The sequence below is a fragment of the Danio rerio genome, chromosome 18 (genome assembly GCF_052040795.2).
Source record: "Danio rerio strain M-AB ecotype USA chromosome 18, GRCz13ab, whole genome shotgun sequence".
Taxonomy (NCBI): domain Eukaryota; kingdom Metazoa; phylum Chordata; class Actinopteri; order Cypriniformes; family Danionidae; genus Danio; species Danio rerio.
The window spans coordinates 9,887,075-9,905,423 of record NC_141038.1 but is presented as its reverse complement, the minus strand read 5'-3'; the positions used below and the strand labels follow the sequence as shown (position 1 = coordinate 9,905,423).

Genomic DNA, 18,349 nt, shown 5'->3' with positions numbered 1-18,349 from the left:
ACTGATTTCTATTGTAAATGCACCTCACACACACACCATTGTCCCAATGTTACAGCCTCAAGAACTGCAGGTTCTTTCATGTTTCCACCTCACAAAGTCTTTTCGCACAGTATTCAAACTTTCCACCAGAGACAAAACACTGAGTCCCTCTCGCTGTTGTGATTAATTTGGGCTTTGAATGGTAGGTTTTGTGTAAAATGTCTTTCAGGGCATGTTCTGGTGAAGGGGAGACTCCCATCTATTGTGTACGATTGATATTTTGCTCACTTTGATATTTAAAAAAGCCATATCGAGGAAAATAGGGTTGGCTGCAAAGACTTAATTGCCATTGTGTGCAATTTAGTAATGTGTCTCGGAGTTGGTGGCTCAGTGGTTAGCACTGTCATCTCATAGCAAGAAGGTTGCTGGTTCAATTCTCGGCTGGGTCATTTGGCCTTTCTGTGAGGAGTTTGCATGTTCTCCCCATGTTGGAGTTGGTTTCATACGGGTGCTCCGATTTCCCCCATAGTGGTATAGTGTATAGAATAGACTGATTTCACGTGGCCGCCGTTAAAAAATCGAGGCTGCTGTGGGAAGAAACCCGGAAGTATCGCCTGAGTCACACAAGATGTTGTGTACCTGGCTGTATATCTTACCAGCAAAGAGAAATTGACACAAATTTATAATTTCACTGGCTTCCAAGTGACCCAAAGGTCCGTATTGAATGGAAAGTGAAAATAAAAAGGGATATCAAAGCTCATTTTCAGCTAAGTTAAGGTAAATGGCACTATTTAGCTAACATTTTCTTTCCCAAACACACATTTTAGATGCCATTTATCAAACTCAAGTTAATGAACTTATTCTTTTACTATATTAGACCTGTCAAGATACTGAATTTCAGTACTGAAATTTATAAAACGTCAATTTCCCATTAACATTTAAGTGCTGCTGAACACAACAGTGCTGATTTGCCCTAGTGTTCACCGGTGCTTAACAGAAATGACTGTGATTGGCCGAGAAGGTCATCAGGTCATCAGTGAATAAATATATGATTTCTTTTTTCACAATTGGAACTTTTTCTTTTAAATCTTATAAATTCAGCTTTCTTTCCCTATAAATCTAAAGTTTAAAAGTAAAAAGTTAAAATATAAATAAATTTAATTGTAAGATCTGCATGTTAAAAATGTAATTTCATAAAATAACACTTCCATGTTTTCTTGTAGTTACTGTACCTAAATTTAAGATTTTTGACATTTTATCTTATTTGATTTGTTATTATTATTTAAAATGTGTAACTGTATTGCTGCTTTTTATGCCACATAAATGCATTTTACACCATCATCTTGTATTGCAACAATTCAAATGTTATTTTCCATAATTCCAATGTCTTAAAAATTCAGCTTTATTTCCTGTACTTCTGACTTCATATCTTAAATCGTGACTACATACTGTTTCCCAATTTCAGCAACACAGGCTCATTCTGAAAATGTAGCCCTATATATATTTCTGGAGATTGGGAATTATGTAACCAGAGGTACATATGGCTGCATTTCATCTTTAAAGGGAACGCTATGGGGCGGTATGCACTAGAGGCTGCTGTCGGTATTACCGTGGAAAGCTGACAGCTAACCTCTGTATAGACAACTTTCCCGCTGCTACCAGTTTGTCCAGTAGCTCGCCATGTATGTTGAAAGACTTAAGACGCAGAGAGGAGTTGACGATCGGGTTCCGGTCCAGCAAAGAACGGTTTCAGAAAGCGGGTAAGACAAAAACAGAAGCCATAAAATAAACAAATAAATAAGAGGGTGAGAATGTGGTAAAATCTGAAAACGTGGTAAAAATAAGGCGAGGGCTTTTCTTTTTCTGGATTGCTTTTAAAACTGTCAGTTGGATTTAGGGAAGTGGGTGGGTGGGTCAATCGGTGCTTTTGAAAATGCTATTGGTTGGGTTTAGGGTGGGTCAGTCCATCGGTCAGTCAGTCGACAGCGGCCTCTTGTGGATTTACACAAGAACAGCAGGCGCGAATGGCACTCATGAGAGAAATTTAAGATCTAAAAATAAATACAAAACAGCCTCTGGTGGATTCGCCAAAACAAAAACTGTAAAAATCGTAGCTCCTGAAGCTCTCCAGAAGTGTATATAATGGTACGTTTTCAGAATGAGCCTGGGTTGAATTTCATCTACACTGAATCATAAATTAGTAAATTTACATCTTACATACTTGTCTGTTTAAAATGGTTTGAAAAAAAGTAAAATGTAATTTAGTGACTATCAAAATAACTGAATACTAAATGCTGTAAAATAATAGAAAACTGCTCTTTAAGTCTGTTTTTTTTTTTTTTTGTATATTATAGAGATAAGAGCCTTCAAATATTCTCTCCCCAAACACATCCGTTTTTCCAAAAAAATCTGCAGCCCTTGACAACAGCAATGGGCTTTATTTTAATGAGGGAAAATTAAAGTGGCTGTTGATAATTTGTAGACTCAATAACCCCAGAAGCGTTATCAATTTGCTTCAGTGAAGTGAATTATTCCAACATGGCGAACAAATCATTGCTGTCAGCGCTTGTGTTTTTTCTCCTTCTTGTTTCTCCCTGCATTCTCAGCCTCACCCTTTCCCACGACAACTATTACGAAACCTTTTCTTTCTCCATCCAATTGTCTTCCGTTTATACCAAAGTAGGTCTAACACCGGGTTCAGACCTCTGAGAAGAGCGTTGGTGTGGATATGTTTTTTCTGTGTCTGTGTGTGTGGTGGGGTTTTGCAGTAATTATGGTAATTTATGATAACTGGCTCTGGAAAACAGCCACACAGACTGAAACGGACGCCATCTGAGACACACACACACACACACACACACACACACAGAGTGCCATGGGCTAAGATTACAGGGTGCAGTGTAAACAGGGTCTGGAAGAGCCCCTGCAGTCCCAGAACAGAGGCAGAGCTCCAGAACTCCATTAAAACATCTCTGAAAGACTCAAACCACCGCCCCCATCTTTTGTGCTATCTGCTTGTTCAGTTTTAACATATGTAGTACTGTTTCCGGGTCCAAATCTCTATAAAAACTGGTGGTGCACTGATATGTTTTTTTTTTTAACTTATTATATATGTTTTTTCGATTAAAAAAAAAAAATATATATATATATATATATTTTTTTTTTTTTTTATTAAAATAGAATGTATCCATTTCACAATATGAAGTAAAATCATCATGATTGACTTAATCTTTGTATAATTATTAGGGATCTGCCTAAATGTAAATTCTGGGCCGAAACCTAAAATTTCAAGCCAGGCTGATTCTGAACGTTTACCATTATGTACATTAATGGAGAGCGCTAAATATGTCGCAAGAGGGACGCTTTTTAGCAGTTTTCGCGAATCTACCAGAGGACGCTGTGTATGATTTTTGAGATCTCAAAGTTTTTTCGCGAGTGCCATTCGCACCTGCCGTTCTCTTGTAAATCCACCAGGGGCCGCTGTGTACACTTTTTGTGATCTCAAATTTTTCTCACAGGTGCCATTCACGCCTGCTGTTCTCGCGTAAAGCTACCAGAGGCTGCTGTTGACTGACTGATTGACTGACTGACTGACTGACCCTCCTACTTGCTTAGACCCAACCAATAGTGTTTTCAAAAGCACTGATGGACCAGCGCCCACGCACTTACCTAAACCCAGGGACGTCCAGACTCGGTCCTATAGGGCAAGTGTCCTGCAAAGTTTAGTTCCAACCCCAATCAGACACAGCTGGCCTAGCTAATCAAGCTCTTACTGGGCAGTCTAGAAACATCCTTGACAGTGTGCCAAGCAAGTGGTAGCCAAAATCTGTAGGACAGCGGCCCTCCAGGACAAGTTTGCACAACCCTACCTAAACCCAACCGACAGTTTTAAAAAGCAATCCATCCAAATGTGAGTGCCCTAAAAAACACAGTACCCATTTACTGTATAAGCACTGTTTCAGTCATGTCACACAGTAAAGCATTACCATGCATGTTCACCTATTTGCTAAAATGACCTGCTCAGGTGTGTGTCTGTGTGTGTGTGTGTGTGTGTGTGTGTGTGTGTGTGTGTGTGTCTGTGTCTGTGTGTGTGTGTGTGTGTGTGTGTGTGTGTGTGTGTGTGTGTGTGTGTGTGTGTGTGTGTGTGTCTGTGTGTGTGTGTGTGTGTCTGTGTGTCTGTGTGTGTGTGTGTGTGTGTGTGTGTGTGTGTGTGTTAGTACTGTACCCCTGGGCATTTTATCCACTCTCTGGTTGTAATGGGAAAGTCACGGTTACACAAGGAGTAATAGCTTGGTTCAGCGTGAAAGTGGGGAATGATGCAACGTTATTTCCCCTGACTTTTTCATTCATTCAATTTCCTTCAGTGAGGTCTGTTTATTCATCAGGGGTCGCCACATTGTAATGAACCGCCAACTTATCCAACATATGTTTTACGTAGCGTTTTCCGCATGTTTTCCAGCTGCAACTGCAATTTAGCTTACGCAATTCAGTTATACAAATATATAGCACATGTGTTTGGACTGTGGGAGAAACCTGAGCACCCCGAGGAATCCCATGCGATCATGGGGAGAACATGCAAACTCCACACAGAAATGCTTACTGACCTTGCCAGGGCTTGAACCATGCAGTGACCTTCTTGCTGTGCTGTGAGGCGACAGTGCTAACCACTGAGCCACTACGTCGCCCACCCATGACTCTTACTTAACCAAATAGTTTTAAATTACCAATGTTTTTGAAGCCAAAACCCTACATTTTAAATTTTTGATGATTTATTTATGTCATGATTACATATATATTTGACAAAAAGTAAACTTACTTATTACTTTTTACAAATGACTTTATATTATACAGTTTTTTGCAACTACAATTTAAAATGTTGTGACAGTATGACTTCTTTAAAGGGCGTCACACACTGGATGCGCCGCTCGACACTGCGACGACGTGCACATGACAGTATTGAAAGTATCCCACACCAGACGTGCACATACGCATGCTATTTAAAATTAAACTAATCAGATGGCACTCTTCGTCGTGGCAGAAATATGAACAGTGTCCTGAGTCGTGGATGGGCGCTGCGGACAGCTGCTGGCTTGCGGCACCGATGTGTGTACCCTGATAGAGAAACCTGTGTTTAGAATTCTAAAATGCATGGCTCTGCGTGGTGCTATGCGGCTCGTCGCCGAGCAGTGCTTCTGGTGTGTGACCCCATTAACTTTAAAAAAAAACACTGGGATCCATACAATTTATTTATGTTGTCCCAACACAAATCAATTAGGTCAATAAATTTAAGTGGATTGAACATGTTGAATGAAGTTGTTCCCCCAAAAATCTGAAAAATTGTGTTGTTTTAGCTCATTTTAAACAAGTAGTGTAAACTAGCAACATTTTTTTGTGTTACTATTTTTTGATGTTAGAAATGCAGCTTTTCTTTCTTGCATTTGTCATAATTTCACACAGTGACTTCATATCTCAGTTACATCTTTATGTTTGTAACCTAAATTGTTAACAATTTTGTTTACTACATTTTGTGCAGATACAGTTAATACAATTTTGTAAAGCCCGCTGTTGTCATCACTACAGATAATATAACTTGACATTACTTAACTTACTCATAATCTTTTAATGATTCATCATAGTGATACCGGTTAATATCTGGAAAACTTCCTGAACGACTTTACCTGTAGATTTAAAAAAGCGATGTTCACACAGGCGAGGGCGTTACGGAATTTTTCCGGAAAAGACCGTTTACACATCCATTCCAAAATAGCGTAAATTCTGACATCATTAACCAGAAATGACCTCTAAACGGCTGCGCTTGTGTTTGTAAACATTTGACTACGTCACAAACTCTGTGGATGGATCAGTATTGTGAACAACTCAGATGAAAACATATAGAGAAACACTTTCGCATGTTAAGATGTACATGATATGTGTGTGTGCTGGTGCTCACGGGCTGCTTCACGGGCACACGTAAAGCTTAAAGGTAAACAAACAACGGCTTCTCATAAACTTCTTATTGATAATTATTTACACAGTTGGCATTAAGATGAACATATAAACGTTATCTGATTAACTTCTAGCAGCTAAATGTGTCTGGGAAAATATTCAAAGGCTTTTATTCTCATAAACCGTGTGGACGTGAATGCGTCTCTGTTCTGATTGGCTAAAGCAGAGGTCTCACGTCAACACATTCTAGACGTGTACGCGCTCTTTCTGGCAGTCTTCCTTTTGCCTTCACACAGCGCAGCATTCCGGCAATAAACCGGTAAAGTAACAACTTCTCTTTCCGGAAATTAGCCAGAACGAATTTACCGGTATTTTTAAAAAGGCCTGTTTACACATACAGACCTTTCCGGAAAATTATTCGGTAATTTTCCGGAAAGGTCTGTATGTGTGAAAGGGGCTAATGTGTCTGTTTAAAATGATTGATTGTGCTTGAAATTCTGCCTTGACAACTGCACTGATTGGACGATATATGTTATATGACACAAGGTGGTCATTTTGCTTGGCATGCTGAATTTTGCTTAAACGCAGCAGGACAGAGGCACCACTTGAACCCATCTGCCGAAAGAGAAAAGTTAAGTTAGAAAGTAGATGTTTAAATGCTCATATACATTTTTCTTAATTGATATACAAAGCTAAATTGTCTGTAGTGTATGTCCTGGTCCTCCAGGTTGGGGGTTAAGCATTGGGCTAACGACCCACCTCGCAAAAATTAGATGTTATGAAACACAAACATGGTGCGGCTAAATATCAAATTCAATATAAACGGTGCTGGGAGTAAGTGAAGAATATAAAAGCTGAAAATTATAAAAGTTTAGTCTAGTAAAAAAAAAAAGTAGTTTAGTAATCTGTACTTAAACATTTAAGTTAATTCAATTAAAAGACCTCAATTAATTAAATCACTTTAATTGATAGAGTAGTCTCAACTTATTAGGGTTTACAGTGTATACGTCTTACAGTATGACTTTTAGCTCACAATTGCAACCTTATTTCCAATAGTTGCATTTTTTTTAACTCATAAATGCAATATATATGTTCCCCTGTAGATTTAAATTTCAATCCATTAAAACCTCTCAGCATGACCTGCTCAGCAGCCCCCAGTCGCCACTCTCTTTTGTACTATCCAAGGCGTTTAGAGATTTTGTTTGCGTTACTAAATTGGATAACCTCATTTAGCCAAACACTGAGAGTCTGACAGGTCCATTTACCACGTTTTGAATGGTGACATGTTCACCTATTTGCTAAAATGACCTGCCGTGTTGGAGAAAACACTTTTGTTTGTGTGTGTGTTAGTTCTGTACCCCTGGGCATTTTATCCACTCTCTGGTTGTATTAAGAGTGTCACGGTTACACAGGGAGTAATAGCTTGGCTTAGTGTGAGAGTGAGGAAGGAACCAGTGCACATGGTGGGACAGATTTATCAGTTTCCCCATTCCCCATCGCATTGGCATAATTTAGCTATAAAGTACTGTACCTCGATTTCTGCAATATGAGATGAGAGCAAAAAGAGCCATCAAACCCTTAGTAACTCTGCAGTGCGCTAAAAATAGAAAGCGGTTTTAATATTCCTAATCTAGAGCAGCTACTGAATGAATAATGCTGAGCAGGGATTAGAAGAGAAAGCTTCTCTGCTCTATTCCTGTCGTTCTGTGTGTGTAATGCATGGAGAGAGAGAGTTTTTCTATTACATATTTAACAATTCTTTTGCAAATCAAATCAATTCATTTGTAAAATGCAACTCTTCAATAATAACAAAACACACAATCCAACAGCGCAACACTAACACATTAATTTCAAAAACTTTAATGCCATTTATTATTTTATAATAATTAAAATTAACAATGATTCTTGATTTACATTATTTGGTTTTAAATACCAAAACACGGTGGTTACCATTCCTCTTTTCTGTTTATTTATTTTTTTCTAGAGAGAGAGAGAGAGAGAGAGAGAGAGAGAGAGAGTATTGTAATAAACAAATTATCTTATATTAAAATAATTGATTAAATATGGCTGTGAAATAACTATTAATAACTTAATTTAGTTGCAGCTTTAATACATATACGCATACAGATAATACAGTTGCATGCAAGTAAATAATAACAATCTAATTGGGGTGAATTGTGATTATTATTTTGTACTTTTTAATGTAAATTTATCTACAGATTAGATGCATATAACATTGTTTTCATAAATATATAAGTTATACTTAATATAATATAAATATATAATATAAATAAAAATATTTACTTAATATAATTTAAATATATAATATACATGTAAAAATTTACTTAATATCATATAAATATATAAAATAAATATAAATATCTATTAATTTTAATATAAATATTTATTTATATCTAAAATTAAATGTAGAATATTTATATTTTGTCATTTCAAATCACTTGCATTCATTAAATGCAAGTGATAATGTATTAATATTATTATTATTATCATTATTATTATTATTATCATCATCATGTCAATTATTGATAATTAATGCTTTACAATTTTATATATATATATATATATATATATATATATATATATATATATATATATATATATATATATATATATATATATATATATATATATATATATATATATATATATATATATATATATATAGTTTTTTTTTCATGCATACTGTTTAGTTGCCAGTCAATTTTTTGTTACTTCTTCATTTATTTTTCGGTCAGTGCAATGACAGTGAATGTTGTTTACATTTTAGATTTTAGTTGTTCACAGTTTTAGATAATCCTGTTAAAACACTCTTGAAATTTGCAGCTCATCCAAGATGATGCATCACATCCTTCCAGTGCAGATTTCTAGACATCTCCAAAAATACTTAATATCAGCCATCTGCATGCATCATTTAGTTTTGAAGAGCAGAGAAGGACGGACAGGCATTTAGTGCTGTTTTTAACAAGACATGGTCCCTGTCAGGACACACAGGCGATAATGTCCTGCACACACATGCGTCGATCCCTAGTGTGTAATCTTGTTGGCAGCTTGAGGGTATTTTCCCTTTGTATATGTGCATGTGTGTGCGTGCACATGTGTGCGTGTATGTGTGTGTGTGTGTGTGTGTGTGTGTGTGTGTGTGTGTGTGTGTGTGTGTGTGTGTGTGTGTGTCTGGTGAAAGCAGCCATGGGATTTACAGCTAATCTGAACAGCAGATGGCAAAACATCAGATATTCTGTTTGAGCAGGAGAATGGATCTTTTACAACACTCTTATACACACTCGCATACACTTCATCCTAGCATTAACACACACAATAACACACACATTTTGGTATTGGTGTTTTACGAGGACTTTCTGTATGAGATGTAATGTATTTTATATATAAAAAAAATATATTATATGGCTTTTTCCATACACTCAACCCTCACAAGGAATCTGTGGTAATATTTGAATGTCAAAATTATTTTTAAGCATTTTGAATTACAAGGACACAAGGCAGGACCTCATAAACCACCTTAATAAACTCTAGATGTTAACACTTCAATATGTTCCCTCTGCTGCCGCATTCGCCATCACGGCGATGGCAGTAAATGCACCTGCAGCTTTTGACCGCTAGGTGGAGCTTTGACCATAGACTTTTTCAGCTAAAACATCAACACACAGTTTTCAGCTTTGCCTTTTCACATTACTAGATAAGACAGTACTGTATGTGTACCATATGCACAGGTACTGTATGTGATGTGATGTGATGTGTTTAATTAACTTATCATTTTGTTTGGTTGTTCTGGTTTGCTTAGTTATACACATGCTTTTACACTATACTGTATGTTTACAAGAACATGGTGAATGAATCCTCATTTCACTAAACAAGTTTACAATAATAATAAAGCTTGTTAAGTTTTTAATGATTAATGAAGGAATTATAATACTTTGTTTCGTTATTTCATCTTCATTTACAAGAAGCAGAGTATTTAGATATACTGTTTATTTCAGTCTGTTCGCATCCTGTCCCTTTTCGCCCCTTGGTGGCATAGTCGCAAACTGCTGTTACACCTAAAAACATGTTCTTTAGCCGTCCTTTCCACTGCACACGACATTTGGACTGTCGAATACGCCCCCTTGTGGCAGTCGCACAGTATTTTCAGTTCTGACGTGCACCATGGGAGAGAAGCTGTCCTCGCAGTGTCCGAAATAAAGGAGTGCAAAAGCAAAAGCCATTATTCTGTGTGCCTTCACAGTGGTTGAACGAATGAATGAATACTAGAAACTCATAGACCGCTAAATATATTGGAGGAAATGTGGAGACAAAATTAAAAAATATCTATATTTTTTATTAATTTACTACTTAAGTTTATGAATAGAAATGTTTTTTGTTAATACAGACTTTTTCTAATTTAAAAAATAACCAATAAAACTCCTATTTCTCATCTCGCACGCACGGACCAGCTTGTACAACACTGGAATATATTACATCCAGTCGGCCAGTCGAATATGGTCTAGTCGCAGGAGTGCAAATATTTCAACGGATCCGCAGCTCAATTCGGATCCGAATTTCCACAAACGCAGGAAGATATGCAGCTCCCAGACTACTCTCCATTAGAAATGAATGACTTGTGATCTGTCGTTTGTCATATGTCGTGTGCAGTGGAAAGGAGGCTTTAATCCCTTAGTGCTGCGGTGGCTCCACACACAGAAGTAATGGTCCTTTTGATGTGTCACCCACTGTACAACTAGGTCTACACTGCAAATGCTTTTCTTCTAGTCCAAATATCTAAAAACTCTTAAATCAAGAAGCATTTTCTAGGCAAGCAAAACATATTGTCCTGTTTTAAGAAATAATATGTTAAGATGAGTTTGTATCATCTCTATGTATCAAATGCAAGTCCAATAAAGGTATAATATCTGACATATTTTGATTCTGACAAAAAGATTTCTACGTTTTTGACTGAAGTGTTATCTTTTTACTCTAAAGTACTTATATAGGACTGATTTCCCCTTGACCCTCTTATTGCAATATTAGGATGGACTCCTTTCTTTTAAAACATGTGGTTTGGATCTAATCCAGACAGTTCATCATGAGATGACTATAGCAACAAGGGTATTATTGTTGATGCAGAACAAAGAGTTTACACCTAAATCTGAGACATGGCTAACAGAGTTCAGTAACGTATTACCCATGGCAAAGATTAGATTTGAGATTTGAAGTAAACCAAAGAAATTCTTAAAGATTTGGAAGTCCTTTCTTGAATATCTGGAGATTGACCAATGATAACTGAGTGGTGTGAAAGATTTCATGAAGCGTTTTCTGAAATGTAGACCTATGTACATTTCTGGAGATCATGAATTATGTAGCCAGAGAAACATATGGCTGCATTTCGTCTTTAAAATGAACATTACGGGGTGGTATGACTCCATTCTTTTTCAAGCTTACCAGCTGACCGTTTACCTTTGTATGGACGGCTTTCCTGCTGTTACCAGTTTGTTTAGTAGCTCACTATGTACGCCGGAGGCCTTGAGATGCAGAGAGGAGTTGACCACGATGTGGTTCAGGTTTGGTGAAGAACGGTTCCAGAAAGCAAAAACAGAAAAAAACAGAACCCAAAAATTAAAATAGACAAGTAAATAACAGCGTAAGAATGTGGTAAAATCTGAAAACACTGTGAAAATCAGGCGATGGCTTTTCTTTTTCTGGATTGCTTTTTAAAACCCATTGGGTCTAGGGAAGTGGGTGAATGGGTCAATCTGTGCTTTTGAAAACACTATTGGTTAGGTTTAGGCAAGGAGGAGTTTGGCTCAGTCATTAAGTCAGTCATTAAGTCAGTCAGTCGACAGTGACCTCTGGTGGATTTACGTAAAAACAGCAGGCGTGAATGGCACTCATAAGAGAAATATTAGATCTCAAAAAAGCCTACACAGCGGCCTCTGGTGGATTCGTGAAAACAAAATCTGCAAAAAACGTACCTCCTGAGCCATATTTCATGATCACCGAAAATGGATATAGGGGTACGTTTTCTGAATGAGGGTTGATATATGCAGGACATATAAGTATATATGCAGATGTTTAAGCGGACTCTTGTAAATATGTGCATGTATACATTACTCATGGAGATATGATTAAGTAGCTGCACAGATGAGGGTATACATTCACATATATGTATTTATATTTTAAATATATTTATTATTATTGTTGTTTGCTGGCATGGGGTAGGTTTAGGGCTTGTTCTTAAAAAAAAAAAAAAAACATTTAGTTATTTTTTTTTAAAACAAGCAAACTAATCTGCCAATGTGGTAAGCTAAATAATCTTATGGCAAAATGAAATAACAAGATTATTTTGCTTACCCCATTGGTTGATTATTTTACTTGTTTTAAGGAAAAACTCACTTAATTTTGGCTTTTTATTTCCTAAAACCAGACATTTCTTGGCTTGTCTAGAAATTGATTCTTTTTGTAGATATTTGGACTTAAAACAAGACAAAAATTATAAGTAGGAAAGGCTTTTTGCAGTTTTTGTGAACCACTTAAACCAGTAAAAACTTTCCCGTACGAACACACACATGCGTTCTTCCATGTGGTCACGTGACTGAGTGTGTGATAATACTCATATTAATCCAGTGACCTGAATTGAGTTTGACTGGAGGAAGCGAAGCTGACGTATCTGGAACGCACGCCATTCTACAGCTACTTCCAGAGAGAGAGTAAAAAGAGAGAGAGAGAGAGAGAGACAACAACCTCCCTCCCTTCTTCTGTCTCTCTCAGACACACATACACACGCGCGTCTCGTAAGGAAGCAGAATGAACGCTGCCACAGTATGGGCTGAAGACGTCCACCGCTGAAAGACTCAGGAAAGAAAGAGTGCGGGAAACAACAACAAAGAAGCAGCGAGCGCGTTTCTAAAAAAACAGAAAAGGCAGGCTGGAAAATTGGTGGAAGGGAGCCGTGGAGACGGAGCGGGACAGAGGAACAGCCCGTCTGTCTGTGGCGGGACAGCAGACGCCGAACGCGCACACACACACTATGGTGGTCCAGGCGGCCGTGACCCCCGGTAGGACCCGTAGGCTCCTGCTCAAGCTGCCGGTGGGAACACTGAGGAGGAACAGCGAGGAGAGGGTAAGATGGGATACCAGTGTGTGTGTATCTGTGAAGGTTATCAGGGACTGTCAGTGGACTTGAGTTTGTGTGTGTTTGAATGCGCGCAGCTGTGGAGACAATGGAGATGAATTGCGTTGACGCAATGGACGTGCACCTGTATTCGGGATGTCAGTTTACACTAATTCCCATGATGGATTTGTTGTTTGAGTCTTTTAATTGGTTAATTGTTGACCTTATTAATGGAAGACGTGTCTGTGTTGATGCTGGTAAACATCCTCATGCAACAGAAAGTGTTTTCGTGGTTGGTTGTTAAACGAATGAATGATTTAATGAAGTCATTTAATGGTTAAATGTAATTACTTACAGTATACACTAGCAGGATCTTAGATGTACAGTATACATTGGCAGAGGTTGCATGTTTAAGTGTGTGTGAGCAAATATATGTTGTTAATGTAATGCTGAGTTTACATCAGACGTGTATTTAAAGGGTTTGTTTATACAAAAATGAAAATGTGCTCATCATTTAAAAAAAAATGTTGAATTCAATTCATCTTTATTTCTATAGTGCTTTTTCAATGTAGATTGTGTCAAAGCAGTTTAAAAAAGAAGTTCTAGTAAACTGAAGAGCAAATCCATGTATGCACAGCTCCAGAAATCCCACAAAAGAACACACAAAAGATATATATATATATATATATATATATATATATATATATATATATATATATATATAGATATAGATATATATATATATATAGATATGCATACAGTATAATAATAATAAATATTATTATTATTTTTCAAGAAGGAAGAATTCTGGTTACTGCATTCATTGACTTCCATTGTAGGAAAATAATAATAATATGGTTATTATATTATGTATAGGTATGTATTTTTGCAGTTTTTGTTTGCGCAAATCCACTAGAAGCTGCTGTGTGTGCTTTTTCAGATCTCAAATTTCTCTCGCGAGTTCTGTTCATGCCCGCACTGTTCTTGCGTAAACCCACCAGAGGCTGCTGTCGACTGATTGTCTGTCTGACTGACTGAATGGCCGACTGACCAAATCGACTGACCCACCCTCCTCCTTCTCTAAACCCAACCAATTTTATCGATTGACGTGCCCACACACTTACTTCCCTAAACCCAACCAATGATTTACAAAAGTCGGCTCAGTTTTAAGTATTATCCTTAATTAAATGATCTTCATTTAATCTTCCGCATATCTCTAGCCTGTATACATGCTGTATAAAGATTTATATTTGCATTGTTTTGTTGTTTCATTTGGCAACATCATGGCAACATTGTGGCTTTCTGGGGTCTATGACAGTATGACTGACAAAAGGATTGTGTAATCGTGTTTGTTCACTGAAGATGCAGGTATCTGCTAAACAACTGTTATTACCTCAAAAACACGCAGAAACCTGCCCAGTTATGTGAATCACGCCAGCAGACATAACTCTCTTACATTGAGCTGAGCTGAGCTTGACTGTCATTTACTGGAACTGCCACGGGGTAGAAGTTCTGTCCGTATTGTGTGTGTGTGTGTTTGTGTGTGTTTGTGTGTGTGTGTGTGTGTGTGTGTGTGTTTGTGTGTGTGTGTGTGTGTGTGTGTGTGTGTGTGTGTGTGTGTGTGTGTGTGTGTGTGTGTTTTTTTGTGTGTGTGTGTGTGTGTGTGTGTGTGTGTGTGTGTGTGTGTGAGTGTATGTACTGTATGTGTGCATTTATTTGTGTTCTTTTTTGTGACATATAGGGACACAAATGTGTGTAATGACATGGGTATTACAAGGAGAATGTGTTATGAGGACAGTGCCCTATTTACCCGTTTTCAAAAGGCTTATAAACAACACAGAATGAGTTTATTTAAGAAAGTAAAAATGCCCAAAGTTTCCTGTAAGGTGTAGAGTTTGGTGTAGGGTTCTGTAGGATGAAAGAAAATACCGTTTGTATAAAGTATAAAAAGCATTATGCATATGGAATGTCCCCACAAGTCTCAAAAACAAACCAGCGTGTGTGTTTTTGTGCATGGTTTTGCTTTCATTCTGTGTATGGGTTTAAATAACTCTGTTTGTTTGGGGGGTGTAAATTATATGACTTCAGTATAAGTATGAATAATATTAGAAAGATTTCATTCATTCATGTTCTTTTCGACTTAGTCCCTTTATTAATCTGGGGTAGCCACGGTGGAATGAACCGCCAACTTATAAAGCAAATGTTTTACACAGCGGATGCCCTTCTAGCCACAACCCATCACTGGGAAACATCCATACACTCTCATTCACTCTCATACACTACGGACAATTTAGCCTACCCAATTCATCTAAAGCGCATGTTTTTGGACTTGTTGGGGAAACCGGAGCACCCGGAGGAAACCAACACGAACAAGGTAAAAACAAGCAAACTCCACACAGAAACGCCAACTAACCCAGCCGAGACTCGAACCAGCGACCTTCTTGCTGTGAGGCGATCGTGCTACTCACTGCGCAACCTTGTTGCTCCCATTATTAAGATTTCTTTAATTTAATTTATTATAAATTTTTCGTGTTTATTCATTTTTATATAAATATATGAAACAAATTTAAATAATTATTTTATTTTATTTTATTTTATTGAATCCTTATTTAATACTTATTTACTGACATAACATTTTAGGAACGTCTTTCTTAGATCTTTTTCTTCAGTGTATATCCTTAAGTAATATAAAAAACAATAATTTAAAAAAATTATTCAATTATGATTTTAAAATATTTTAATAGTTTTAAAAATAACATTAAATGTATAAAATGTTTTTATTAGGGATGTCCCCATCAATCCCTGAGATAGATAAGTTATATCTTTGAACTTTAATATTAAACTAATATTAAACATCAGAATCAGCCTCAATAAGTTTTGGAACTTCTCGAGTGAATTTCTGCATTCACGCGTCCTCGATATCAAGAACGCATCTGGGAACTTTTATGCATCCTCTGTTCTTGCGGTCTTGAGTTTTAGAACTGAACTTTGGCGGTTGATGATGACGTTACATAAGAACGCAAGCATGAAAGATCCCCGAAGAAAGCATGTTGAGAAACAGCCATACTCGTGCTTTCCGCTTAAAGCTGCTAAATGTACATATATATATTCGAGTCCTGATCGGGAGGGAACATCCGATTCCAATCAAGTCTGATACTGCATGATCGGGCCCGGTTTCCGATCACATGATCGGATCTGGACATCCCTAGTTTTTATATAAAAAAGTTATAAATAAAATATTAATAACAATAAATAATAATTGATACTTATAAAATTTGTCAAATGTAAATAGCAAAATATGTCAGATGTTATTTGTAAGTGTATTTGCAGAGACATAAGCAGATGAATAGATGATAATGGAAATATAATACAGATGGGAATAGAACTATTTTATTTGATATGTAGTAATAATAATGCTAATACCATTAAATATACTCTTCTATATATACTTCTATATAGAAAAAAAGCATCTATATGTACAGTACATATACAGTACATAAACATGTATATAAACTGTATGTTTTGTGTGCTATTGAAATGGTCTACAATGAAATGCCTTTCTCATGGCAAATTTAAATCCAGTCCCACACTGAATTTACACGACGTGTTTAATATTTCACAATGCCGTAGTACACCGCTCTCTTTTTAGCTATGAGACAGATGTGTGTAATTATAGCAGTATGAATTATTGATTGGAGGATTTCCTCACGCACGTTACTTTTGCAGCTCTCCCGCTGAGCTTTTCCTCCTCTTCACTGTGCTTCTCTCTGGCCTCGGGCTGGACTTTTACTGCGACTTTTAATGCAGAAATCACAGTGACATTATGCCATGTACTGTTCACAAAATACTCACTCTGAAACATCCTGCACTGAGCGAGCATGTGTATCTGTGTGTGCAGATATTCAATAACACAATGTGTAATGTGTTATGCATTATTTCAACTGCTTTTAGAAATATTCAAACTGTTGATTTTTTTAATCACAGCACCAAATGCTTGAAAGAATAATAAGCTATTTATTTTCAAACATAAACATTTTCACATGTTTTTCTTGCCTACGGCATGCTCGAAATGTTTTGGTTCTTCCGTAAAACCGTAAATCTAGGAAAAACATAATTATGAGCCCAACAAATTGCTATTTGTTCCTTATTTAAGTTGCTGTTTGTTCCTATTTATTTTAATGAGCTGACACAACACAATTCTTGATTTTTTTCATGTAATTGTTTTATGTTCAATCAACTTAAATTAGTAAAAACCAACAAGTGAAATTAATTCCTTCATGTTGTCCCAAGACAAATCGTTTTGCACTTTTTACATTGTGTGAAATTGTATTATATATATATATATTTTAATATTTTCAAAGTGCTCTTTAACTGAAATTTGTTTTCTACACATTTTTAAACATAATAACTTTAATATTTAATTTAATAATCAATTCATTTTGTCTTTGCTCTGTTGACCGCACATTATTATTTTGCAAGATTCAGTGTCAAGTGACGTTTATAAGCTTAAGTAGATAAATTAGTTTAACTAAGTTATGTGGAATTGAAAAATCTAAATAAAATTAAAAGTATTTTTTTGAGGGGGCTATTAATGTTAACCTTTTCAGTGAATATTATTATATATACTTTTCTAGCCAAACTAAGAGAAATAAGACTTTCTGCTGACGAAAAATATAATAGGAAATACTGTGAAAAATGTTCATACTTTGTTAATCATCACTTGAACATCATATTCAAAAAATAATTTAAATTCCATAGGAGGACCAATAACTTGTTCTTCAACTGTATGTAAAGCATTTGTTAATCAAATCATTTCTTAATGGATGTTTAATAATAAGTGAGTGTTTTAAAGTAAAAGTCGTAACTACTGTAATTAATGTGGCTAATAACTAGACACAAATGGAATCTGTGCGCGCAGAAATCCGCAGATTTTCAGTCCATCGTTGAGTCTATTTATTTACTTGTGTAAATGTGTGTAAATTTATATTTATTCAGCTTTTATATGAATTTCAGTAATATTATTGACTCGTATTAATGCTCATATCATTTATTTACAACACAGTTTGTAAAATAATATCAGCTGTCTTGTAGTAGAGATATTATATGAGAGACTTGCTTTGTTTGCCAAATAAGTGGATTTGCGCTGTAAACATTTAATAATAGTGAATTTTTAATTTTATTTTATATATTAAGTTTATAGTTATGATACTCCCAAAATAATTCTGCATAAATCTGCAGATTTTTCAAAAACAATTCTCTGCAGAAATAGCAAAAAATGTCCGCAGATTCTGTCTGGCCTTA

The 18,349-nt window shown here is 36.2% G+C and overlaps 1 protein-coding gene across 21 annotated transcripts in view; it reads left to right on the top strand.

The window, feature by feature from the left end:
* Window positions 1-18,349, top strand: part of frmd4a (FERM domain containing 4A) — a 301,811-nt gene that overhangs the window by 128,804 nt on the left and 154,658 nt on the right. For 5 of the 21 annotated variants that reach the window (XM_087292243.1, XM_087292248.1, XM_087292242.1 and 2 more), the window contains exon 1: window positions 12,706-13,057. The exons of the other annotated variants lie outside the window; for them this stretch is intronic. In XM_087292243.1, coding sequence (XP_087148369.1) covers window positions 12,965-13,057 — 93 coding nt within the window. In that variant the 5' untranslated portion in view covers window positions 12,706-12,964. Of the gene's footprint in view, window positions 1-12,705; window positions 13,058-18,349 lie in introns of those variants that run through there. 21 annotated transcript variants of the gene reach the window in all.